The sequence below is a fragment of the Rousettus aegyptiacus genome, unplaced genomic scaffold (assembly GCF_014176215.1).
Source record: "Rousettus aegyptiacus isolate mRouAeg1 unplaced genomic scaffold, mRouAeg1.p scaffold_m13_p_7, whole genome shotgun sequence".
Lineage (NCBI taxonomy): Eukaryota > Metazoa > Chordata > Mammalia > Chiroptera > Pteropodidae > Rousettus > Rousettus aegyptiacus.
In genome coordinates this window covers 18,803,558-18,831,358 of record NW_023416310.1, presented here as the reverse complement: position 1 = coordinate 18,831,358, position 27,801 = coordinate 18,803,558, and the positions used below count along the sequence as shown (strand labels likewise).

Here is a 27,801-nt window from a genome sequence, read left to right as displayed (position 1 = left end):
CTCAACTCACGCTGAAAAGGTGCCGCAACTTGATCCGGCCCATATCTGAAAGGGAACGACCCTTCGGTGGCCTGCTCTCCTGAAAGCATCTTCTGGGCTGTGAAGTACTTGGGCTTGAGCACATACTCCTGGGTCTGGCCATGACGAATCATCACGTTCTGTGAGGAAACGGGTGTCACTCTGGGGAGAAACAAAGCGAGGACAAGGAAATAAATAACAGACATTTAAAAGTCAACTATGAAGGAAAGAATAAGAAGTTAGTTAAACTTAGAAAGGAACATACATGCCATGCCAGGCTCAATTTTTCCGTCCCGTACTGTAGCTGACCATTTATAATATACAAGGGACTAATAGTTCACTTACCCTTGGAAGCCTCCAACATAAAAGGAAGTCTGCCTGTCTAGTCAAGAAGACTAAGAATAAACAGGCCACCATGAGTGGATTCTAATGGAGGACTCAGAGCACAGCTACCAATATGCCATCATGCAAAATGCATGGCATTTATATTTAAAGACAACAACATGTATATGAACTAGTACACTGATTATAAAGGTGTATTTTATGCATACTGACAAATAAGTAGGTGGCATTGGAAAATGGGAAGAGAAGAAAGGGCGAGTAAAATACAGAATGGGGATTATGTAAGAATGCTAAGCTTCATCATTTAAGTAGAATTAAACAACAGAGCCTGTAGAGCATGTACAGAGAGCTTCCAAATGCTAGATGGGAAGATGCTCAATGTCTTTGAGCCTTACTTTCCTAATCTGTACCATAGATCCTCTGCCACACAGGGCTAAAAAAAAAATAAAAATAAAAATAAAATGCTTGTCAAAAATCTGAACACACAAAATGGAAAAAAAATTTAATTATCTTTTGAAATATAAACAATGATAATGACAGGGAAAAGAGATATTCAACTTGTTCCAGTTGACATTTAAATATTTTATGCTGGTTAAAACTGTACGAGTCAGGTTAAATGCTTTACAATTACTAGTTCCTAAGAATAACAAGACTAAGAAGAACTAATCATAATCTCATTATTTCTTCTAACATGAGTCAAGACCTCTGGGGACTCCTGAACGCGATTACTGGCCCAACCCTCTATTTTCTATGACAGTTCTCTTCTGCTGTATGTAGTGTATACTTTAAAATAATAAGCTTCACCCAGATTTAATCATTCCCTGAGGGACAGAAATGAATCATTAGCTAAGTAAGACTAATAAATAATGAAGAATATAAAGAAGATAGACCAACCAATTCCAGAAAATGCTGAATTGCTACTAAAATTGTTGGGACAGAGCATTTTAGCAGCAAACTGAGCCTTTGTAAGGAAACCTGCTCTCCCACGTAATCTTAAATATATCGACTGTTTCACATTAAAGCCATCTAAATAGAACAAAGTCTTTCCCAACTCTTTTACTATAGCTTAGCAAAACAGTTGACTGAGCTATATTCACTGATAGGTGCCACAAAACCAGAAAGACTTCCCCAAATCAGGGGCTCTGAACAAGTAGAGGAAATGACATTAGAACAGGTTAGTATGAAAGATAAATTGTCAGACCGTGAAGAACACAATCACACAGAGTCTCATCAAAAGAGCAACAGTTTTGAAGTCTGTTCAATTTACCCAGTTGGGGCTGGTGAACGAGCTACTCAGTAGGATGAGGCGTCTGTGAAAAGGAGGAAAAAAAGAAGCTGAGATTAAGGGTGCTTCCCTACACACCAGCCAACGATGTAGGTCTATCACTTTAAATCCTGTAGTCGCAGGAAAGCCTAGGAAAAATCCATCTAGAGCCTGAATTTTCCCAGACACAAATGCCATGGAAGAGCACCTCCTCTGTCACTAGACTGATGACTTAAATTACTGAAAGCCTAAGGCTTCATATTGTAAACATTTTTGTTTGGATGATGTAAGTGTTGGTTTGAACTTTAAGTATGTTTGGTTGAGATGGAATAGGAAGGATAACAGCTGAACACATCTGGCAGGGTTGATGAGAGCTACACTTCTACCCTGCCAGCCTCGTGAAAAGGGGAAACTCTCCTCTTCTCAGGGGCAATTTGTTTCCCAGTTAGGCTGTCACCTTGTCACTATGCTGCTGGCACTGGCTAAGAGAAGTACAGGCTCACTCCTGTTCAGAAGAGGACAGCCCAGCCTTCCAGGAAACCTTGTGGCTGCGACTACTAATTCCTGCTTCGACCACTGCCAGGTAGGTGAGACTGTGGGGTCTGCCTTCTAGTTGAGTTCCTCCCTTTTCTCCCCTCTGAATCAAGGAAGTGAGAGGCAGCAAGAAAGGAGCTGAAAGCATGTGTATATACGGGTTCCTTCTCCCCAAACATAACAGAAAGGCAATGAACAAACAAGATGAAGCTGAACCAGGTACAGACCTTGAGCACAGCCCCCAGCCATCACAAACTTAAATGAGGAAATGAGGCGTCACCTGTGTAATGGTACTTATGTCTTACTATGTATCCTGAAAAGTTACATGTTGCAAGCATGAAGCTACACAGAACTGCACCATTCCTCCGCCTCCTTCTCTTTTTCCCAATGCAAGAGTATAAACATATAGGCTCACAAACACACAGATATATGTGAAAGACTGACGCCACTCTGCATGACAGCCCCACAGAGAGAAGCAAAGCCACCCATGGACAGTGGGCTGGTAGAGGGCAGGTAGAGGAAACTGTCCAGTCATCCGTTCCACAAATATGTATGTGGTAAGTGTAATCACCATCCTCCTACTCTCTTTTTCATTTCTTCATTTCATGGTTGGTATCCACCTTTTCCTCTAATTTCAGCATTCACGGTTATTTCCAATTTTGATCACTTCTCAGCCTTACAAATATATATCCTTTTTAACTTTTTTCTCATTCACCCAAGTGTTTCAGGAAAAATCCCTTTCCATTTCAATTGGGATTTTCTCCTCTCTTTCTGCATTAGCTGGGGGGTGGGGGGGGGAGGCTTACCTATCACTAGTGAACATCAGATCTGTCATAGTATTATATCTAATTTGTTTTAAAAGGGTAAACTACAATGTTTGAGAGAAAAATAGTTTCAAAATAAATACTGTAGACCTCTAGTTTTCAGACATCTATATATCTGTCCTGCCTCCAAGGATGCCCCTAAAATTATATGGAATAATAAAAGATATAAATCCAGAGTTGATATTTGGCTGTTATACAACAATACAGCCACACTAGTGATCACAATATTGAAATGCTCTGTTCTGATAAACAGCTACTGTCTCAAGCTCCTTAGTGCCCCTCCCTACCCCCTCCACTAGGCCCCCTAAGACATCCCCTCAATCCCATGAATAAGGAGTTCACATTTAGCAGAGCTGGAGACCTCTGGGTCTCTGCTCCAGCATCGCTCCCGATCAGTCCATACCTGCGCCATGCAGGACACTAAATGTGGCTCGTGTTACCCACTAACAAACACATGAGAGACATTTCAACAAATCTGTAAGGGATTCAAAGTAGATTGAGAAATGTTGGAAAAAGGAGTAAGCCACGGCCTAAAAATGTTTTTTTTTTTTTTTTTTTTGCTTCAACCTGCAGTTGGCGATCCAGTGCACATCTACATACATGTCTGTGTTTTGATAATAATTAAAACAAGTTTTACAAAACAATGTTTACCCTCACTATGTGCAGGATACTGATGTTTTCTCCTCTGATCGATTTTGTAAATGACAGGCTTGAACTACTACGTTGATTTCTTGACTTCATAGATCCTTAATGGGCTATGAAGGACACTGGCCGAGAATCACGCCGTGAGGGTGCAGACACGGAGGAAGCAGTCTTGCTAGGGAGGCACAGGGTAGTTCTGGTTGCGGAAAGCAAGTAAAGCAAAGGGTGACCATGAGAAGGAGGGCTGGACACTGGTGTCTGAATTAAAAAGTCTATACACAGGCGCATGTCAGAGAGAGTGCGGGTTTGGTTCCAGACCACCGCCGTAATGCGAATTTCGCTATAAAGCAAGTTTCGCAAATTTTTTGGTTTCCCAGTGCATAGTAAAAGTTATGTTTACACTATACCATAGTCTACTAAATGTGAAATAACATTATGTCTTAATAAACACGTAATTTACCTTAATTAAAAAATACTTTAGTGCTGAAAATGCTAACCCATCATCTGAGCCTTTAGCAAGTTATAATCTTTTTGCTGGCGGAGGTCTCTCCTCACTGTTGGTGACAACTCAGTATCTGCGGAGTGCAGTAAAGCGAGGTATGCTTGAATGGGAAGGCAACTGTTCTCCTGACTCCGGCAAACAGGACATTCCGAAGTCAAATTTCTACTTCTCTCAAGGGGAATAAAAAAAAGAGTATTCTTCTCTAAAGGAATGGAACTCTGTGGATCAAACCAAAAACTTACCCTCCCCCTCCCAGAGAAAGGCCCTCTCATTCTAGCATTTCGGGATCTCCTAGCATAGGAGATGTTTCCCTTAAAAGCAAGCTTGCCATGTACCAGGGAGACAGAGCGCATCAAGAGAATCACCCCAGGAGGAAAAAGGGAGTCATAAGAATGGAAAACATAATTAAGATTTTAGTGACACTTGACTATATGGTGATAAAGGCAATTGGTGGAATGGAAATCAGAAGAGTCTATTCCAGTCTGATGGCAGGAACACCCTCCTTCGAGAAGCAGGGTGATGTCAGAAATGGATGCACACAGACAGGGAACGCTGGCACCCCACACTCGGCCTTGCAGTGAGTGGCAGATCCACAGACACAAATATTGCAAATGCTGTAACTGTCAGAAACAAGCCATGTTACCAGCTTTGGTGATGCAAATCTATAGAATTAGCTGGAAGAGGATAAGTGAAGAGAAGATTGAGAGGGCCTCGGCCCTCACCTTACAAAATGGAAGGTCATCAGATAACATTCATGACCTTGACGGATGAAGTTGACAGAACAAGAAATAAGTTTAAATGTGCTATTTGAGTTTGCACAGACAGAGACCATGAATATGAAATAAAGACTGAGAGGAAGGGAGGGGGCAAGAAGTAGATAAGCTAAATCTTCATCTCCTAAGGGAGGAAGTTGTCAGAAAACACCTAAAGTGAATAAATCAAGAAATGGCTGGATGAAGGAAATTACCAGAAGGACTAACAGGACCTCGGATTAAATGCAGGGGATTGGGGAGGGGGAGCAGGGACAAATGAAAAAGAGTCAAGCGACATGAAGGTTTCAAGCCTGGTTGCCTGGAAGGGTATTTCTGATTCAAGGCCAAAGGGAACAGAGCAAGCAAACAAGTATGCAGAGTTATGGCAGTGGGAAGAAAGGGCCAGTCTGTAAGGAAGATAATTATGTTACTTTTAGAGACAAAAATGTGTGACAGATTTTTGGGGAGCAATTAGGAAAAACCCCCGAGTTTAGGAAGAGTGATGTTCTAAGAGGAGCCAACTTCTCCAAAGGCAAAAATGTTTCAGAAGAAAACATGAACCCACATAGTTTTGAAGAATATTCATCTAATGGTGGGGATGCAGAGAAAAATGGGGTCGGGACGGAGGGGGTCAGACGGGGAGAAAAACAAGAATGACGTGGGTCCGGAAATGGTAAGCGGAGGAAAGTTTCTAGGAGGAATGCAGCGAGGACGACCTACACACCGCCACAGGAACAAAACAGGGAAACACAAAATTAAGAAGGTCATTGGGTTGGGCAGTAGATCACTGGTACCATCAACAGTGCGGTTTTAGTAGTGACAACAGTGTGACTGCACTGGGTGAAGCACTGGGTAGGTGCTATACTGGTTACACGTGGAAAAGAACAAGAAAAGTGGGCCAGAGCTTAGGGGTACGGCTGGCCATCCGAGGACTTCGGTCTGTGCAGACCTCTGTATCTTTCTTTGTAAGCAGAGGAAAAACAATTGCAGAAAACTTCTTTCCTTAAAAGAAAGGATTAGTCACACAATGTTTACACTGCTGCCTTCTGAGTGGCAATTTTTGGCACAAGCATGAACTCAAATTTTCCGTATTTCCACTAAGTCCATTATTTGACCTGTGGGAGGAGCTGGCAAAACACAAGCCCCTTTCGACTTAAGAAAAGGGCTTTGGACCTCACAGAAGGGAAACTCCAACGGGCCATAAAAGCTTTCCCACAGAAGGCCAGTCTGACACAACCGAACCCTTTCCCCTATGATTAGCGTACGCAGGTTTATAATCAAGGCTAAGGAAAACCAGGAGAGGAAACAGTGCTACAGAAGGAAGCCACAGAAAAGTCAACTCCAGTCTTTCGGGGACAGTTTCTGTCTACAACACTCCAGTGACCTTATGTGCTCAAGTTGCTGAGAAACATGGGTGAAATCCTCTCAAGAAATGCAAGCTACGGTTTGATGGAAAAATAACTCCTTCTTGCAGAGTTCTCAAGGACGATATGCATATAGGAAAGGATAAAGAAAAACCAAACCTCTAGGAAGATGTCACAAGGCAGTGTCATAGACATGCGCTCGTGTGCGCGCGCGCACACAGGTAAAGGAAAAAACACATACATGTCATCCACAATCCCATTCATATGGAATTAACTATCAGACCAAAAAAGAGTCAGGAGGTAAAAGGCTGCTGATGAGGAAACTATCGGACGGCACATACAGACTTCCAGTAATCGAACAAGGGAGGGCTGGTGTGTGCCAGAACAAACACGGCCGAAGTGAAACGAAACAAGCAAACGCAAAGTCATGAGAACAGGAGGAAAGAAAAGATTACGCTGAGAACATGAATGTAGGAGACAGACCAAGGAAAATTCTTAGAATTAAAATGAGATAAAGACAAAAGAAGGTAGAGGCGGGGAGGGTATGGAAATGAAGGCAACTTTGGTGGTCATCATAAATAAACATGGTAAACCTAACCAAGCGGTTTTGGAACCAACTGTTTTCAACCAGTGGTTCTCAACTGGGGATGATTTTGCCCCGCCTCCCGCTCCCCCACCCCCAGGGACATTTGGCATTATCTGCAGACATTTGAAAGTGTCAAGATTTGGAGGCAAGGTGCTGTATCTAGTGGAAAGCAGCCAGGGGTACTACTAAATATCTTACGATGTACAGGACAGTACTTCGCAAAAAGAATTATCTGGCAGAAAACGTCAGCAGTTTCGAGTTTGAGAAACTGCTATAAACATGTGCTATTATTACCAAGTATAACAGACATGTGAGTAAACAAACAGTCAATCGCCTCTGGGAGTAAAAATGAAGAAGTATCTAAAAATGATGGGGCCAGGCACACCACAAGACTCTAGACTAAAGAAAAAGAAAACTACACAACTTCCTCCTGTGTCTTTTGGAAGCCCTATTAAGTCAGGAAGGTGGCCCTATATGCAAGATACCTGGATGGTAATCTCCAAGAAAAGCTAAAATATCACTGAAAATGTAATGGGATGGCAAATAAAAACAAACACATTGTTACTAGAACTCCTTGCAGGAACAGTATGGCACATGGTTGGACAGAATTCTTCAATAAACTACACAGAACTGGCATGGGGTGTGCCTTGAAGACATAATAGTGGCTTTGGTTATGCCAAGAAAGTCAGTACGTGTTCAGGGCCAGACATGAACTGTCTGGGATAACAGCAAAGACCAAGCGCTGTACCCACAATCCTCCACACCCACCTTTCCCTCTTAGTCTTCAACCTCTCCCAGCGAAATGTTTAACCCAAAGTGAAGTGCCACATGATTGGCCTTCCAGAGGCATCCCATGTCTCGGAACAGCTCTGGTTAGAAGATATTCTCCTGGATGTGACTGCTCTATGAAAACATGCAAAGAATTCCCTAACTCCTGCAATCCCAAATTCCTAGGAGAAGGGAATACAATAAAAGAGCTGTAATGAAGAAGAGAATAAGAAGCAGAGTGGACAAGGCCTCCTCTTGAAAAGTTTAATAAAATAATCATAACACTTGGGAAATTTAAAGAAAAACAAAGTGGCCTGAAATTAAGTGCTTGAAAATAATGTACATAAATGATCTCTACGCAGCTCGAAAGTCAGAGGTTGTCAGACTTGATGAAAGGCAAGACCCAACTATAAGCGGCTTACAACAAATCCACTTTAAAGCACAAATAAGTTAAAAGCAAAAGTATGAAAAAAGATGTAACATCATAACATGAATCAGAAAAAACAGCTGAGTGGCTACATTAATAACAGGCAGAAGAGATTTCAGAGCAAAGACTATTACACCAAAGATGAAAAGGCTTTTCATATGGATAAAGGGTTGCTTCATCGAGGGGCCATAAAAAATCCTAAACAGCTATGACCATGATAACAGAGTGATAACAAGATATGATAACAAAAAATGTGAAGCAAAAAAATTTTTTAAATCCATGAGAAATAGATCTTTCTATTTCTAGTTGCAGTTTCAATACCCCCTCTTAATAATTGACAAAATAAATACACAGAAAATTAGTAAATATACAGAAAGACTTGAACAACACAATCGACTTAACCTAATTGACATGCATAGAACATTACACCCAACAACAGTGGAAGACATGTTTTTCAAGTGCATACAGAATATTTACCAAACTAGACCATATTCTAGGCCATGAAAAGTTTCAGTATTTTTAAAAGATCTGAATCACAAATTTTGTTCTCTAGCCATAATGGAATAAAATTCTAAATCAGTAACAGAAAAATCTCTGGAAAACCCTCCAAACATTTGTAAACTAAAAACCACACTTCAGAATGACCAATGGATCAAAGAGGAAATCAAAAGGAAATTTTAAATTATTTTGAATTCAATGAATATGAAAACACAACCTATCCAAATTTACAGGACACTGCTAAACTACTACTAAGGGGTAAATTGTAGTGCTAAATACCTATCTTAGAAAAGAAGAAAGGTCTCAAATCTATGACCTCAGCTTCCACATTAAAAAAAAAAAAACTAGAAAAAAAGAAAATGAAATCAAAATTTTAAAAAAATGAAATAAATATCAGAACAGAAATTGATAAAACAGAAAAAATGGAGTAAAATCCATAAAACCAAAAGCTGTTTGAGAAAATCAGTAAAGCTGAGAAATCTTTGGCAAAACTGATTTAAAAAAAATGACAAACCATCCATATCAGGAATGAGAGGGATGACATCACTATATAATGAGAAGATCAAAATGTCTAATGGACCAATCTGAAGAAACTCCATTAACCAAAGATAAAACAATTTTAGCATTAGTAAGAATAACTATGATAGACTGAAATATTTTAAACATGCTTAAATGTATTTATTCATTTTATAAAGTCATAAGTCATCTTTGGAAGATGTTAAGTAACTCATCTGAAAACTGGTCAATAAAAGGAAAGAATCAAGCATATTATACATCTATATGATTGTGAATTTTATGTATCAACGTGGAGAGTGTTTTTGGATGAGATTAACACTGAAATCAATGGATTCCCCTCCATAACATGGGTGAGCCTCATCTAGTTCAAGGCCTTATCAGAACAAAAAGATCAGCCTCCTTGCCTAAGCCAGAATTCTGCAGCAAACTACTTTTGAATTTTATCTGCACCATTGGTTCTCCTGGGGTCTCCACCTGCTGGCCTGCACTTCAGATCTGGACTCACCAGCCCCCATTATCACGTGAGCCAATTTCTTATAATAAATCTCTTTCCATACAGATACACACACATGCTACTGATTCTGTTTCTCTGGAGAAGCCTAACATATAATATACACTGCTACTTTCCCTATACAAACTGAACCTCAACCCAATAACCGGGGAAAGAAAATTTCTGTTTGGAAAGTTTTTCCAGTAAAAAAAAAAAAAAAAAAAAAAAGATAGAATTAAAACACCATCATCTGCAACCTGTAATGAAATGTAGGCAGCGATCACCAATGGCTGTTAACATCACAAAAAGATAACACGTGACTCTTGATGAAAGAATACACCATCACTTATAAAATAGTCCAATCAATAATCAAACCTGAATCTGAGCAAGCCTCTATTACTTATAGGAAATTCTGAGGCAGAATACCTATTAATATCACAAGGGTTCAAAATCCACAAAAGTTATAGCTTCAATGAAGAAATTTCGAGGGAAAAAAGGGTAGAAGTATTAAGAGAAATCTGAGAGACATATGAATATGTTGCAATGGAGAGATACTTTGTGGGTAGGGCTTTGATGCTATTCTCTCAATTTTTATATGTTTAAACTATTCTGTACGAGTTTACATAATACAAATATGTGAACTTATCTTTTGTAATTTGTAAAATGTGTATCAAATGAGATCATGTATTTATTTACCAGTACTTGGAAAAGTAGAAAACATTAAATGTGTGTGAGCAAACATTATTTATTTTTCACCAAAAGAAAAAAGAGAAGACAAAGAAAGAGCAAGAGTGGGAAAAAAAGAGAGATAAATTACAGTCATGCACATCCTCTCGTTTATTCTATTTTTAATTATCAAAACTACATGCTCATGAGGCGGATATCCTCTCTGCCAGGGAGGAGGTAACTATTCAAAAGTTCTGAAAAGCAGAGAAGACTAAAATCATCAAAACCTTGAAATGAGTAAGCTATTTAGCAAGTAACCATGGAAGGAAATATTGTTAACAGCTAAAGTCTTTGGCTTTGTCGAAAATGAGCAGCTACATTTGGGTACTTGGGAGAGGATCTCTGAACACAAATTAAAAGAAATTGCAGCCATCTCTTATTTATCTAAACTAAGAGAGGCCAGAGAATATCTAAATACAATCCAAGAAAATTCCAAACTGTAAACAATAATTAAGGCTTCTATTCTATTGGAGAAGTGCCAAATTTCAAGGCTTTTGAAACAAACTGTAGGAACCAAATCTTAAAACTACCACTTATAATGAGAAGAAAGGGAAATAGCTCAATTTCCTCAATACAATATAAAGGTAATGATATCTACCTCATAAAGTTAATGTGAAGAAAAGCAGGAAATGTAATTTTCAAAAAACTGTGAAAATACTTAGCATGGCACCTGATGTACACAAAAGGGAGTTAGAATCTTTCATTCCTCCACCAATAACTAGGCAGCACAAAAATCGAATTTCACCCTTCTGAATTAGTAGAGTTCCCATTCAAGGACTTTCCAAATATATAGTTAAGAGAAAAGCAAAGCTTGTTTCAAAGCTTTTTTTAAAAAAAAATCTGAAGTTATTTATAAACAATGAGCTCGCAATTTATGGTTCCAGTCAACAATTTTAAGGTCAATTGTTCATACTGTTACATCCACAAGGAAAACATTCCATGAGGTTGCAATAGAGTCAAGAAACCCAGCACACCACAATCATATAGAACATAGTTTGACAGTTCAACAAAAAGCTAAACAAAATTATCATATGATCCAGCAATTCTACTCCCAGGTATATACATAAAAGAGTGGAAAACAGGGACCCAAACAGATTCTTGTACACCAACGTTCACTGCAGCACCATCATGAGAGCCAAAAGGTAGAAACGATCCAAGCTGTTTCCTTCAACAGCTGAATGGATGAACAAAATGTGATATATACACATATTAGAACATTATTCAACCAAAAGCAGGAATGAGGTTCTGACACATACTACAACACCAAAGAACCTTGAAAATATGATGCCAAGTGAAATAAGCCAGACACAAAGGACAAATTTTATATGACTCCACTTATATGAGGTACTAGAATAGACACAGTTAGAGAGAAAGTAAAGCAGAGGTCACCAGAGAATGAGAAGGGAGCCGGAATGGGGAGTTACTGTTTAACAGAGACAGAGTTTCTGTCTGCGGTGATGAAAGGTTTTGGAAACAGGGCAGGGGTGATGGTTGCACAACAGTATAAATGTAATTAATGCCGATGAACTGGACACTTAAAATGATTAAAATGGCAAAGTTTGTCATATACGTTTTATTGCAACTTAAAAATTCTATATTAAAAAAAAAGGCACTGCAGTGAAAGAGGGGGGAAAAAGACAGATTTCTTACCCCATTTCCCACTCCCAACCCCCCACCCCCAGGTATTCAGTATTTTCAGATGATACAATATAAGGATTATTCATCTTGGCCAACTCCGAATATGTTTTTGTCCCCTTTTATACAACTGTTTAAGATGCCAATCCTATAGTAATAACCAGGTGTATAGTTCCATCCCTCATATTGTCATTTCAATCATTTTTTCCTTCCACTCCCTGAACGACATTATGAAATTTCAGCCTCTATGGCCACAATACACTATGGTCTCCAATGACCCTCTTCTGACAGCACTGTAAGGAATTAACAGTTTGCCAGATGTGGGAAGTAACCTCTCTCCACTTGCCTGGGAAGCCTTTCATACCTAACTTTGCTTACTCTTCAAGTTCTTCATTGTTGTAGCTATTGTACTGACATGATTTTTTTAGTCAACTCCTCATCATGGACCCTAATGACAACAGGAAGAAATAGTTGTGGTTTTTGGTTTTAGATGCTAACTTTATACATGCCCTCTTGATACCTGTAAACCTGGAAGAATGGAAAATCTAGTGGGAACATGCCAAGACGGTGTTCTACAATTTCCCTCTTCCTAGCCAGCATCTTTCTTATAGTGAGCTCTGTGACAGGCGTCTAGAGAGTCAAGGATGTATATGACGGGTACAAATATCCAAAAGCTAACTTCTCCAGGATGGGGCATCCACGGTGCTCAAGATGGCAGAAGGGTAAACAGCACTGAATCAGTTTGGGGAAAGTCAAATGGTTCTTCTGCCTACACCACTGGATCAAACATCAAAGTCCTCTAAGTCTCGGTTTCCTCATTTATGAAGTTTAGGGCTACAGGGCTCTGTAAAATCACCTCCATTCCCAGGCTCTGAAATTCAGTTATAAGCACATCAAGAACTATAGTTCCAAAACTGTTCTCTAGTCACAACGAAAAAAATATTTCATATGAAAAAGTATTTGTTTAATGTGGTATACATGTAGATATCTGTTCAAAGTAGGAAGAGAATCTCTCAGGGTTTTATTTTCCCACATTCAAGCAAAATAAAATAAAAAGGGAAAATTCTTACAATTTTTAAGGTGAATGCAATAAACTCTGTTTTTCCCAAATGGTCTTTTTTTTTTCTATTACAATTGCTGCTAAACTAGGTCACCTAAGTAATAAATATTGAAAGCATTTAACCAATCTCAAACATCTGTTCCAATCTTCTTTTAGAGCTTTATCCAGCTGAAATAAAATATCTACTTCCCTACAGGACCTGAAATATCCACACTGCTAGAAATGTTGATTTTTTTCTAAAGCCAATATACCTGGTGGAAAAAATATATATATAGCTATTTCAATATGTGTGAATGATGAGTACAAAACTATATGAGAGCCAGCAAAACACAATCAATTAAATCCCACCATACTGGATATTCCTATACCAGGATGATAGGGTTCATAACAAATTTCAGTTGGGCATGTCCTCAATTTAAGCCTCAGTTTGGTAGGTCTATGCAGAATCCATGGTGAAGGTATGTCTCTCTAGTTTCCATATATACTAGGAGAGCTTTGCCCTATTTGCACTGGAATGTCTAAGCAAATAATTCAAATTTGACTTTGGGAAAATTATATAGAGTTTAAAAAATAAAAATGACTAGTGCATAGAAAAAGATATCATAAATAGAATTAATGGTTAAATAAGAGATTAGAAAAGATATCTGTAATGCACATGAAAAATATCTGTGTTAGATACAGAAGTATCTCACAAATTAGTAACAAAGCAAACAGTAACCCAGTATGATCAAAACAAAAGCCCAATAGGAAAACAGACAAAAGACAGGAATAGTAATTTACTGAAGAGTAAATCCGAAACACTATGACATCCCAACCTCAGGAGTAATGCAAATTTAAGATTGTATTTGGCACCCACTTTTCTAAATTTTTTCAAATTACCAAATTCTGAATAAAAATGACAGAACTACTGCTAACAGGGATCTAAAGGGTGAGAAGGATGATATTTTTAGGCTTCACTGGTGGAAATGTGAATTGCAACAGAATGTAGAAATCAATCTAGGAAAACAAATTCAAAATAAACACATCCTTGACCTAGTAATCCCATTCTTTATAATTTAAAAAAACAAGACTAATATGTAAGGATATATATTTAGCATGTTTATTGAATTACTGTTTATAATAGCAAAAAAGAAAAAATTCTGGAAACCAAATGCCCATTAACAGAAGACTAATTCAGTAAATCAGCACATTTACCTTATGAAATATTATATAACCATTAAAGATGAATTATATCTATGTTATGGAGGAATTCCTATGACCTATTTTAAGCAAGATCAAGATGCAGAAACATTTACATACTATGGCCCTACTGCTAATTAAGCAATAAAAAAAAAAAAGCTATACATGATTATATGGCCATGAAAAAAAAACAGGTTATCCACCAGATTATTAATATTAGTTATTTATGAAAGGAAGTGGTACAGTTTAAGTGGGGCAGATTGACAGAAGCTAAAAATCAAAATCGAATAAAACTGATTCCTTCAGGAAAGTTTTGATCACTACCCATATAACCTACAGAATGATGATTCTATTAATAGACATAGATCAGCGCCCTCTGATCTCCATTCCTAATCCTTCTACCAAATCAGAGTCTCCAAGTTATAAGAGAAGGATCTCTTAGAAGTTAAAATTTTTTTAAATCTTTTTTCTTGCAACTACTCGCTGTTCCTTTTTAATATGCGATGGATCTACATATATATATATCTATAAATATGACATCTCCATATCTATTATAAACCTCATACTATTATACTGAGTTCCCTTCTGGTGTCATTCCCCTTAAGCCTGAAAAACTTCCCTCAGAATTTTTTGTTGTACAGATCTTCTATAACAAATCATCCCCATTTTCATGTTTCTGAGAATACTTTATTTTGTCTTCATTTTTGATAGATTTCTCTTTGGACGTAAAATTCCACATAGACAGCTTGTTTCTTTGGCTGCCTTTAGCAAAGTTTACACAGAAGTTTCTTTACATTTCAAAAATGTTCCACTCTTTTATAACTGTCTTTGTTCCTGATGAGAAGTGACCCATCATTGTTCCCCTGTGTACACTGTATCTTTTTATTCTGGCTGCTTTCAAGATCTTCTCTTTAATTGTTAGCTTTCAGCTGTTTTTCTATGGAGTGCTGAGGGGTGGTCTTCTTTGTATTGATGCTACTTGAGGTTTGCTGGGTGTCTTACATAAGTGTTTGTTTTCCACCTAACCTGGGAAACTGTGAGCCAGTATTTCTTCAAACATTTTTCCAGCCACATTCTCTTCTTGCTTTCTGAGACTACAATTACAAGTGTATTAAATTTGATATTAATTTCTCAATTACAGTAACAAGACATTGTCCATTTTTAATCATTTTTCTCTTTGTTCTCTATGCAGCCGGTTCCTAAGAGGCCAAGGACCAGTACCCTGCTACAGGGAATAATATCTGTTGATATGCCTTCTAGTTTACTTACCCTATCTTACTTCTACTTTTTTTCCTACTTTTCTATTAAAATTTCCCATCTTGTGTTTCATTATGACCATGTTTTCTTTTAAGTCAAGCATATTCATAATAGCTGCTTTTAAAGTCCTTGTACACTAATTCTAACATCTCAGTCATCTTCGAGTTGTTGTCTATTGACTGCTTCTTCTCTTGACTATGAATCACATTTCCTTTTCTTCTCATGATTGTTATTATGGAAAGGATATAACAAATATTGTTTCACAGAGGCACTGTGTCTTCTTCTGAAGAATGTTGTTTTTTCCACCAGACAGTTAACTTGGCCAGATTCAAACTCCAATTCTGTTTCCCTTATGGTGTGCTGTGGCTGGAACTGCTCGGTTCTTTCAGTTTTCCAGCTGCTACTTTTCACTGGGAACTTCAGAGTCTCCCCACAGATCAGCCAAGAATTTGGGCAGAGTTTATTCAGATGTAGGAGCTCCCCCTTTTCCTGGATGTCTTGCCCTCACTTTCCAGCCACAAATGTCATTCCTCTCCTAATTCCTCAAGCCAGTAAACCCTGCTTTCTGCTTTAGGTCTATCATCCCACTTTGTTTAGACTGGGGAATGCCACCGGGAAAAAAAAAAACAAAACAAAAAAACACAATATATAAATGTTAACTTTACCCAGTTCAATTCACTTCTTTCAAGAATCAACTCCCCTCCAAATTCTGTCTGCTTTTAGTCATGTTCTAGTATCTTCAAATAGTTGATTTTATATTTTGCCTAGAGTTTACAATTGTTATCTGCAGAAAAGTTAGGCTGATAAAAGTTTGCTGTTGGTATTGCCAGAATAAAAATCTTCCCCATCTATATTTGAAAAACAGGTTTCTTTAAGTTCACTATTATTCTACATTGATATTTACATATAGTTTTTAAAAAGCACAGAGCAAACATACATATTCCTTGTTAATTTTTCAGTAATTAGATTATCCAAGGAATAGCAAAGATCTTAGTTTTCAGTTTCATAGCAACTATTTGCTGACATTAATATAAAAATCATAGGGTATTAACTTGGAAATGATCACATATTATGCATATTTACATTTGGTAAGGGAATTATTTTTAAAGTGGAGGAAAATATGTTCTCTTAAGAGAGTGGGTATATGTAGGATTTTTTCCCATTTGGAAGATAGCATTACCTCGTACATTAGCTCAGAAAACCATAGCGTTTTTCATCATGTGCTATGCAACTCATGAATGCAGTCTGCTTGCCAAGGCCAGCAGGATTCATCATATTTCTGGCAACTAGGGGAATTTGTAAGATCTAACTCATTGAACGATAAAATAGCATCATTATGTGGTGCTCACTGAGCACTGCAAACCAATTAGAGTAAATGGCTTTATGTAATTCTCCAGACTTAATCTGAGATTTCTGTGAGAATGCTCTGACATTCTACATTCAGCAAAAAGGACAGTTGTAACTTCATTGATGAAAAGCAGTGTTCACACAACTAAAAGACTTGAATAAACCTAGTCCAATCATGTAATGCTACAGATGGGAAAACTGAGGGCCAAAGGAATTAAGTAACTTATCCAAATATCAAAAAAATTAAGTAACCATTAACAATGGCAGAAACAAATCTACAGCCAGCCACTTGTTCCAGTAACTTACACTATTTCTCTGAGACTCAGAAAAAAAAAGGGGGGGTAATTATGAAAGCTGTATCAGATGTAGAAGTATTAAGAGAAGAAGGAAACAAAACCTCTTAAATTTTCACTCTCTCACTGCTTGGCAAGATTGGGTATTTAACTCCTTATGTCTTTAAAGAATAGAGACAGCAAAATGAACTTTTCCCAAAAGAATTCTCTTGCAGAACGATTAATAAAAATAATTGCAAAGAGTTCACATATATGAAGAACTACAAAAGCTCCATTGAAAGTTGTATATCATTAACTTGCATTACTAACCTGCTACCTTTTCTTGCCAGAACCCATTTATCCTGTTAAAATCTCTTTTCACATCTTGCAGTTCCACATTAAACTACCCATGTGGGACCCAGGAGATGCTAAGTTCTAAGCCCTAATTTGTTTAAATGTTGAAAAGAAAATAAAAAAGACTGGTAATTTCCTCATTTCTATGAAGATTTTCCACGAATGCCAAGGCAAGTCCTATGAGATCATCGTCATGATTATTATTACTTTATATTACTGCAATAGCTCTCTTCCTTGGAGTTCAATTAGTTGGCTTCTGATAACTGTAGTTTCACAATCAGTATTTCTCGTCAACAGAAACAACTGCATTTTTAATCCAAAAGAACAAGAACAATCTTTTGTGTGCATGTAGATGTACATATATACACACATATGTGTTATAACAGTTGCCTGGGTTCTTAAGAATGAAATCGAGAGAACAATTTGGGAACATTTACACTGGCAGACATGGAGGCCACAAAAGTAGAACATTTAAAATGTATATATATTTTAAGCAGGCCTATCTTTGCCAAAAAAAAAAAAAAAACCCTGCTAAGAAACTGTTTCAAAATGCTTAGATTGTTCTGCCTTTTTTCCTCCAACTGTTTCCACCATGCAAGTAAATAAAATCCCGTCAATCTCACTGAATGAGAGGAAGAGCAGGAGCAGAAGACTTTGGAGGGGGGAAGAGGGGCAAGCCAAAACGTTTGCATTTAACCATCTTACCTGCTGGAAATCAAATATTTGACCTTGCTCACTTATTTCTCTTTGAAAATACAAGCAAGTGAAACAAAAGTTTGATTCAAATATATGAGGGACCGGTTAGAATGTTATGAATAAAAATGCTAGTTTGCTGAAAGATATGTTCCCCTCTAGAGAATGTCTGCTAGAGTGAGTGTGGGTACCACGTGGTCCTGATATTTTGGATGACCTGTGGGCTGGTCTCCTTCTCTTACCCTTTAGGTTTCTTGCCTTCCGCCTATAACAGGAATGAAAGAAAACATACAAAATGAGAAGCAACTAAAACGTTCCACATAGTAATACGGTCTCTGAAGCAGCCTCATAAGGATGGGTGAGATTTATCCAGCAAAGAAAAGAAGATACTGGCAATATCATGGGAATGGAACTCTTTGGGGGTAGCTGCTGTTTGCAGAAATCAAGAGTAATGAGGAGAAAGGATTTCAAGTTTTTCATTGGGTCCTGGAGCCCCTCAAATATTTCACTCGTTAAGTATTAAAATAAAACAAGTTAATTACTGATGTTCCCTCTAAGGCTAAAACTTCACCTATGAAACAGCTCTCCACTATTTATTCCTCCAAGAAAAACACATTCATTCCGTTTTTTATGTATAATATAGATGATGGTAAAAAGTCAGAAGGAACAACCTAAAGGTTTTACAGTCTGGAATTGTCAACATCTGTTTGATAGGAACCTACACCATTATCGTAAATCTACTTTTTGCTTCTAAGCCCAGGATGAAGGTTTGTGGATTGTACAGGTTCTAATACAAGACTATCTTTACAATAAATTTTCTAATTAAAGTTTTTAATTAAAAAAAAAAACATTATCATAGCATGTCATACACTGTTAGAATTGGAGATAACCCCAGCAATCCTCTATGTTCCCTGCAGCATTATTCACAGTGCAAATAACTGAAATGTCCTTCAACGGATAACTAGATAAAGAAGATGTGGTACATATATACAATGGAATATTATTCGGCCATATGAAGAGATAAAATACTGCCATTCGTGAAAACATGGAAGGATCCTGAGACTATCATGCTAAGTAAGCGAAATCGGTCAGATGGAAAAACTCGAGGACCATATGATTTCACTCATATGTGGGATATAAATCTGAAGTCAACGAACAAAAACTCATAGACACAGACAACAATTTAGTGGTTACCAGAGAGGAAGAGGGGTGAGAGAAGGTAGATAAGGATACAGAGGATCAAATAGGCAGTGATGGAAGGAGATCTGACTCTGGGTGATGAACATACAATTCAATATATAGTTGATGTATTACAGAATTCTACACTTGAAAACTATGTAATTTTATTAACCAATGTCATTCCAATAAGTTTTCAAAGAACAGATCCTTTACATGTGACAACTGATAGATGGATGGGCTTTGTATGAGGGGAGTCTCTGAGCCCCATAGAATTATGCAACAAATTGTGTGTGTGTGTGTGTGTATGTGCATGTGCATGCAGTGTGTTTTTAGCATATGCTTAAAGAGGTTGGTAATAAAAAATAACTGGTAAAGAACTATGGAAATTGATTACCTACTACTTCAAGTCTCTCACATTCTATAAGAAACTTAAGATGCAGAAAAGCCAACCTCTCTCCAGTCACACAGGAAGAGGTGCCCTACACCTGGCCACTGTGGTTCCAGGGAGCTGGGGGTGGGGTAAGAACTTCCATCCCAGAGCAACAGGGGAGACGCCATCAGGGAGTGTCAGGAAGAAGCATCGTACTGAAAGTCAATGTCCAAACGGCATCAAGAAACATCTGGAAAGCTTTTCCTGCAAGGGATCCTGAAGGCGGATTCTAAACTGGAAGACGGGGAAACCCAGAGCTGGGAGACACGAACGGGGCGGAGGCCCTGACAGCACAGGGCTTCCTTCTGGCCCCCCGTCAGGCTCAAACTCCTGGGGTCTTATCACTATTCTCATGTGTCACAACTCTACATTATATTCAGGTAATGCAATGCTTAGCTTCCACCCAGAAGTATATGCAGGCATCATTCATTCATTCAGGCAACTAACATTTGGTAACTACCACATGCCAGAGATTCAAAGATAAAAGATGAAAAGGGACATGAAAAAGTGGTAAAGAGGGCACAGATGTTACCTTCAAACACGTCTGTGTGGGAATCCCAGCTCCTCCACTCACTGGCTGAAAACCCAAGCCGTTACTGACCTTCCTAAGGCCCAGATTCCTCACCAGTATAACAGAGAATCTAGAACACGAATGGTCTGTTATTACTAATATTAACAGAGTATCTATCCCGAAAGAGCTTACAGACCAAAGAGAACAAGGAAGAATTAACTCGTTACAGTCCCATGAGAACCAAGCTCTAACAGGTATCCTTCAAGTACCAATGGAAGGTGCCATACCTTCCCCATCACTGCCAACGGGAGTCATGCAAACACACACACACACACACATACACACACACACACACACACAGAGCACAGTACAAACGTCAATTCATACAGCTTCTGGGACAAGGATGCTCCATGAAAGTGCTGCTACTCAGATGCAGCAACCCTAGACAGTCGTTAAGCACAACTAGAGCACCCTACAGCATGCAGAGCTTTGTCTAGACTGAAGAAGCCGACCCTGAATCAAGTAGCTTCTTCTGAGGTCACCTGTGTTACTCCAAATTTATACTCCCACATTTTAACTCAACTGCTAGCAAAAGAGAGGGGAAACTGAGTTCCCTTTTAGAAACTGACTTTCAGAAAGGTAATCCTTTCCAAACCCTACTTTCACCAGCAAGTGCCTTCCTGCTCCTTGCAGAGCTACAAGAAATGGTGTTGAGTTATACTTCACTGATATTTTATTATTGTTAGAATTCAGAGTAAAGGTCACATATCTCTGCATATTATCTCACTTAAAGTATCGCCACCATCAAGATACCTCCTCTGAAGACAAAGATCAGCAGGAGGGTAACGACCTATTCTGGCCCCACCGTCCCCTGTTCATAAACCATGGACAAGTCACTTAACCTTGCCTCCATCTCCATCCATATCTCTACCAGGGGAATTGTAACAGTAGTACCTCATGACATTGTGATGAGGATAGAATGGGCAATTCGTGAGAGCGTTTAGAACCATACCTGAGAAGCACTCAGTGTCAACGATTTCACCCCAAGAAATTATACTTCAGACAACAGCCAGGAGTTGAGTACAAAGTCATGAGCTGAGAACAGATTCAGCATACATCAGAATCTTTTCTGGGAAACCAAAAGCAACATCTGTTACTCTACCAAGTGAGTAGCTGATGTGTCACAAAATGTCCAGGAAAAAAGGTCAATTCTCAAGCCAATAATAATAAACACAAAGAATATTTTCAAAGTCTTTTCGGTTCCATACAATTATTCGAACATGATATATTGTGTAATGTCTAAATGAGAAAGCAAACGAAACTATGGAATTATCCAAATTTTCCACCTTCCTTCTCCTGCCTCAGAAATCCACAGCATTCTTTCACAGGAAATAGAAATATTATTTTAATGTAAAATCTATATCAGATTTAGAATGTAGGTTAGAGAAGTGGATGTCATTAAGTTTCATGCCCTTCAACATCAGCAGGTTGATCAATTGTATTTTGATCGCACTAGTAAAACATTAATAGTTCATTTTCTGTGGCAGTTGTAACTATATTAAATAATAGTGTTTGCTAAGCTCAGCAAATACTATTCATTAGGTTTATATATACTCTAATATTTGGAAAGTAAATAACTTAAGATATATAAACATATTGATAAATCCCTGGTATTGACAGAAACTAAGAAAGCTAACTTAGATTGGGAACCAAAGTATTAAAAATTGAAAAAATTCATTTGGTACATATCAACAGACTTTACCTATAAGCAATATGTTGTCCAATTTAAGATACACAATGACGTACACTCTTTTATTTTGCTCATTATTTGATGTTATACTTTCATGGCGGACTAAGACGGAGATTCTCAATCTCAACACTACTGACACATTGCGTCAGATCATTATTCATTGTAGGGGCTGGTCGTGTGCACTGTAGGATATTTAGCAGCAACCCTGACCTCTGGCCAAGTCCTGACAATCAGTGTCTCCAGACATTGCCGAACAAAAATCGCCATGGTAGAGAAACACTAACTTAAGACATGATTGTTCGCTTCTGTTTTATCTGAAAAGCACTAATGAGAACAGAAAGCAATTGTTCTATGCTACTAATGATGGGATCCTGTTGGGTGTTCTACACACACCATCTCCAACCTCAAAACCTTATCTTTTTCCCATTAAAGAAAGATCTGGCCAGAGCAGTCTTTCTAGCTCAGAAGCCCAAGCTTTGCCTATCTTGCCATGCATTTACAAAAAATTTTTAACGATATATTATTTTAATGACATATTATTTTCAATGATCTATTCATGTTACCATGATCATGATCAAGAAGCATACAAATCCCTTTTATTAAATGTTATAGCTTCACTTATCTGTCACTAATAAAGACCTACCTTCGGTTCTTGCCACTTTATCTATCCATTAACTCACCCAACAAGCACATATTAAGTCACTACCCTACACCGTTCTGGGCCAAGAGATTCAGTGATGAACAAAACTGACAGGGCCCCTGACCTGACGGAGCTCAGTCTCAGCGAGTCATTTCCAAACAGAATGCAACACATGAAGGCATCGGCACAAGCAAATCAAGAATCTGCCTTAGCATTTTCTGCTTTAAAACCAATCTCCAGGAATGCTCTGTCTGTATGCAACAGGAGACGTCTATTGCGTTATTCTGTGCAATGAAGGTAACCACCTCGCGTACCCTATTTGTAAAAACTTTTACACTTTATATGCCTGGTACGATCCAGGAATTTTATCAAAGTGCATGCCTAAAGACTGACGTCTACAATATTTTAGCACCAAAAAATTGTAATTCATTTTACCTGTATTTAATAGCATTTTCTGTGCATCAGACAATATCATTCCAAGCCTTAAATCTGCACCCCTATATCATACATTCTACCCACAAGTCATGTCTGATTCTATTTCTTGAGAGTAATCAAAACATTATGGTATAAATTATAAAGTAAACTGATTTCGATTTCTGCTGAAGAAATGTACTTAAATAATTAAGCAAAAGCAAATTCGTTTGGATAAACTCCGCTGGCATGTTATAAACAAAATGAGTTCTATTTGTGGCCAACTTTCTGAGAGATAGTTTGAGACGCTGTCATCATTTACACTCTTCTTTCTCCCATGCCGAAGTTGGGAGCAGGGTAGGAGGTGAGGGTGCTAAGTGGTCTGCAGCAAAGAGAATTAGAGATTTCTGCCCTCAAGTCTATGTTACCTCAATACCCTTATCTTAGAATATGTAACCTATTCCTTAAGACTATCTGATGGAGCAAATGAAACCATCATCTTAGGAGGGCTTTGAAATGTTAAAAGGGAAATACCAAGGTAAAGATAAATAGATACAGCATAAGTGAGATTGTCTAGCAGCCCGTATGTCCAGAACCCACTATCATAGCAAAATTGGAGACCATCAGAGGAGTCTCTAAGAACTGGGCCTGTGATAAAGTGCCCCAAACAGTCAGTTCCTATTTACACCTACTTACACCATCACAATACAAATATCCACAAGATGGGGATATTCTCCCATGGAAAAAAAAAAAAAAGGAAAAGTTTAAAAAAAATTTACGCCATTTTCCTTTGCCAAAAGTTAACAAAAGATGGACTGGGGCCCAACAAGACAAGGAAGTAAAAATGAGTCTGGTTGCTGAACCAACAGAAACTATCCTTAATGCTTCTAATGAAAGACACAGATAAAAGCTGTAAAGATAATTTTACTAAAGATAAAAGTTAATCGAATGATCACATCATTAAGTTTACAGGAAGTCCGTTAAGTTGTACTGCCCAGAAGTTGCAGAGCTAAACATTCTGTTTCCTAGTGAGAATGAAGAGAGAAATGAGAACAAACCAACCTGATATCAAGGACTTTTTCAGAAAGTTTTGGGCCTAATGAGTGTTCAATGCAAGTAGCTGCTATTGCTAGTCACATTATTCTTCTTAAAGCAAAGGTACATGTAGTAATATATTGGAGGGGCAAATAGTATCAGGACTTCTGGAAACCTGTCCTACAGATCAGCCTCAGCAGGTGAATCTGGAAAGGGTGTTCATATCTTTCAGGAAATGAGAGAGACGTTCATCAAACAAGATTTTGGGCAGTGTATTAGTGTCCGACGAGTTCCACAACAAATTACCACTAGCCAGGGGGCTTAAAATAACAGAAATTTACTCTCAAAACAGGTAACAGGGACCAGAAGTCCAAAATCAAGACGCTGTCAGGGCTGCACTCTCTCTGCAGGCTCCAAGGGAGAATCCTTCCCTGCCTCTTGCAGCCTCTGGGGGCTCCAGGCATTTCTCTGCTTGGGCTACATCACAGCACACAGCCTTCTCTTTCCCTGTATCTTTTCCTGTCCTTCAAGGACAGCTGTGATTAAATTTAGGGCCTTACCTGGTTAACCTAGGATGATCTCATCTTAAGATCAGCCCTAAATTAATTACATGTGCAAAGACCTTCCAGCTAGGGTCACATCCACGGGTCCCGGAGATTATCAGAACGTAGGCATGTCCTTTGGAGGGCCACTGTTCAACTCACTAGCAGCTGGAAACCAAGTACGGCTGAGGTGTTTATCACAAAGACCTGGTGAAACTGTGGAACACTCGTAGCCGTGGGAGGGCCGAGCTGGACTGATCTGCAGAAGGCACCTGAGGACACCATTGGCCAAGGCGAGCAGTAGAGCCATGTGTCAGGTGGTACAATTCGGATGGGAAAAAAAAATCCTCTTGTGTGTTTAATTACACGTGCGCCTGTTTGAGCAAAGAAGCATTACAGGAGTAAACAGGAAACTCGCATCAATGGAGGCTCATAGAGAACGGGATGTGGTGAGGAAAGAGGCTTGCAGGAATGTGGGACCCTTACTTTTCTATGTTATGCTCTTTTGAACAATTGTTTTTTACCTGCTTGGCTGCAGGGTATCCAACAGAGTCTCCGAAAGCCAGGTTATTTCTATTACCCAGGTCCCATGCATGAATTGCTGCAGAAACAATGAGAATACAGACAGAAGCCTCTGAGACACCCCTGCCGGGAGAGCCTCCCAGCTCCCAAATGTCTGTCTGCTTCACGGTTCCTTTCACAGCTTCAAAGAGTCCTTCCTCCCTGTCTTCCCCTGAAGAGGCCTGTGTGAATGACTTAGGTAATCGAACTCAGCTGCAAATGTAGATGCATAAATACCAATCTAGGCACCAAAAAAAAAATCTGATACATATATGTGTGACAAATACAGGATCATCAAGTTTCACCAAGAAAATTTTCATGTTTCTTTATCCTATGAAAGCCTTCTTTGTCTGTTTTCTGAAGAGTCACAAAGAGAGCCTGGAAGATGTGAAGCTCGCCCTCTGAATGTAATGAGAAAGCTTTTCTGAACCTCAGATTCTTCTACCTGTAATGCAAATTTAATTAACGCTCACCAAAGTCTACTCAAGTTAATGAACTATTACCTATCAGGAAAGCCTTCCTCTGTTAGGGGATCAAATGTCCTTTTAGGTCGAGGAACCCATTAGGAATTTTAGCTGCCTCCATTTTACAGTGCATCGGGAGGTCACGAAAAAAAAAAAAGAACAAACATTTCTGTCATAGATGACCTTCTGAAACTTCCTTTTTCAGTGACTGTTTCTTGACCTTTAAAATTTCCCATTTGAATGGTTCTGTAATATGGCCAGCCGTGCCTTATGGTCATATTTAGATAAGAGTTATTACGAGTTTTGGAGAGTACCTAGAATGACACCCTTGGGTTAGGCCCACAGGACCCCAGCTGTGCTTTAAGTTAAGGAAACTCACCTGGGCACAGGAATTTAGTAACCACCCCCACTTGCAAAAGACCAGGACAAGAGCCTCCTCAGAAGTTCCCCTGAATCCGGACCCTCCCTCTCCTGTATGCTTCCCACCGCTGTCAGGTGAACCTTCCCAAAGCACAGCTCTGACCCTATGTCACTCCAAGCTTCCTATTACACCCCCACTGGTGTCAACTCCTCTAGCTGATATCTACAAATGTCCTCAGTTAAGACCCACTGGACTGGGGAGGGAAGAAGCTTGGAGGGGGCATAATATTTTGAAACATGGACCAAATTTTTTCCTCCTGGTATATCCCCTTCCTTCCTCTCCATTCAAACTATGTTCATTGTCTTGGGAAAACCAGCCTGTAAATATTGCTGGCTTTTATGTTCCAAAGCATAAGCCCACGGATGGGAGATGGTTCTCACACATAGAGCAAATAACCTGGCCAGATTTACCAAAGTGGGGGAATTTCTAGAAACTAGAAAGAAACTTCACCAGACAGGAAGGAGAAGAGGTAGATTTCCGGGTTCAGAAAGCAGAGCTCCTAGAAAGGGACAAGACCCCAGCAAAGGAAGTGTGGCAGTGGGTCTCAGCGGTCGGCAGCCTCGCAAAGGTTCTCAGACGACAGAGACCCAGAGGGCCTGAAGGACTGGCATGGGTTCCATCTCAGTGATAAATAATACATGCTAACGATGAGGACCAGATGCCTACCCAATCTCTCGACAAATGCAGGATTCCAGAACCATGCTGCCAGGCAGGGAAACCTCACAGAGGACTAAGGAAATGCTTTCCACAGCATAGTTAGAAGTGAGCTTGAAACAGTGATAAAACAGTTATATCTCTGCCATAGATAACTTTATGGACTGAGATTCATTCCCACAATACCACCTTTCCAACTACTCCCTTGTTTAGAACAAATCCAGGTCTTTTTGACATTAGACTCTGAGATTTCCTACCCTAATGCATTTGAGCACGGTATTCCTTCTACATCGAATGTCCTTCCCACGTTTCTATCCACTTACTCTCTTACTCATCCTTCAATTCCTAGCTCAATCTCACTATATACATATGTGTGTGTGAAGTGTGTGACATATGTGTGCGTGTGTGTATGCACTACTCATATGCAAGTTTTATCCTGGGACAAAATCTTTACGCACAGAGCATATTCTTTCCAGCTGCAATACTGTGTACCAGACACAGTGCCTCAATAACTACTGAGAAAAAAAGAAATGGATAAATAAAAATAAATAAATAAATAAAAAGAAATGGATAAATAAAAGAAACGGAGAAATAAAAAGGTTAATTCCTATGTCAGTTATTTGAAACAGAACACTTTCATAAAAAGTATATTTTATAAATGCATAATACACGATATATAATAATGCAAATGTATAGTTTTTAAATATTTTATGTAAAAACAATAGAAATGAATTAGAGTATCGTGAACACATATGTTATGAAAAGAAAAGCTTAGATTTAAGTAAGTGATGGACAAAGATGAAGACATGGAGATTTTAAATAGAACTTCTGGGATTTTTCAAGGGCTTCGGCAAATGGGGAGGTGGGTTCTACCCCAAAACGCGGCCTACCTTCTCGACGTGGCAATGTCACCTGTATTATTGTTATTATTGCTAGTCACGATTAAGAGCTTTTTTCGGTCTACATTTGAGACACAGAAAGAAAGGGCAAGTAGGTCAGACAAAGAAAAGTAGTAGATGGATTCCAAACAACTATCTGAAAAAAAAAGGCAGTCTGTTGGGGGAATAATCGGATTGCCAATAGTTAAAAGAAAAATAGAGCGCTTTCACAAGGAGCAAGAAAAGCGGCGACAGGGAAGAGGCTGCAGGTGACG

General features: G+C 38.8%; 1 protein-coding gene across 6 annotated transcripts in view; it reads right to left on the bottom strand.

The window, feature by feature from the left end:
- Nucleotides 1–27,801, bottom strand: part of LTBP1 (latent transforming growth factor beta binding protein 1) — a 337,195-nt gene that overhangs the window by 221,357 nt on the left and 88,037 nt on the right. For all 6 annotated transcript variants that reach the window (XM_036224209.1, XM_036224208.1, XM_036224207.1 and 3 more), the window contains exon 4: nt 11–180. In XM_036224209.1, the coding sequence (XP_036080102.1) occupies nt 11–180 (170 nt within the window). The remainder of the gene's footprint in view (nt 1–10; nt 181–27,801) is intronic.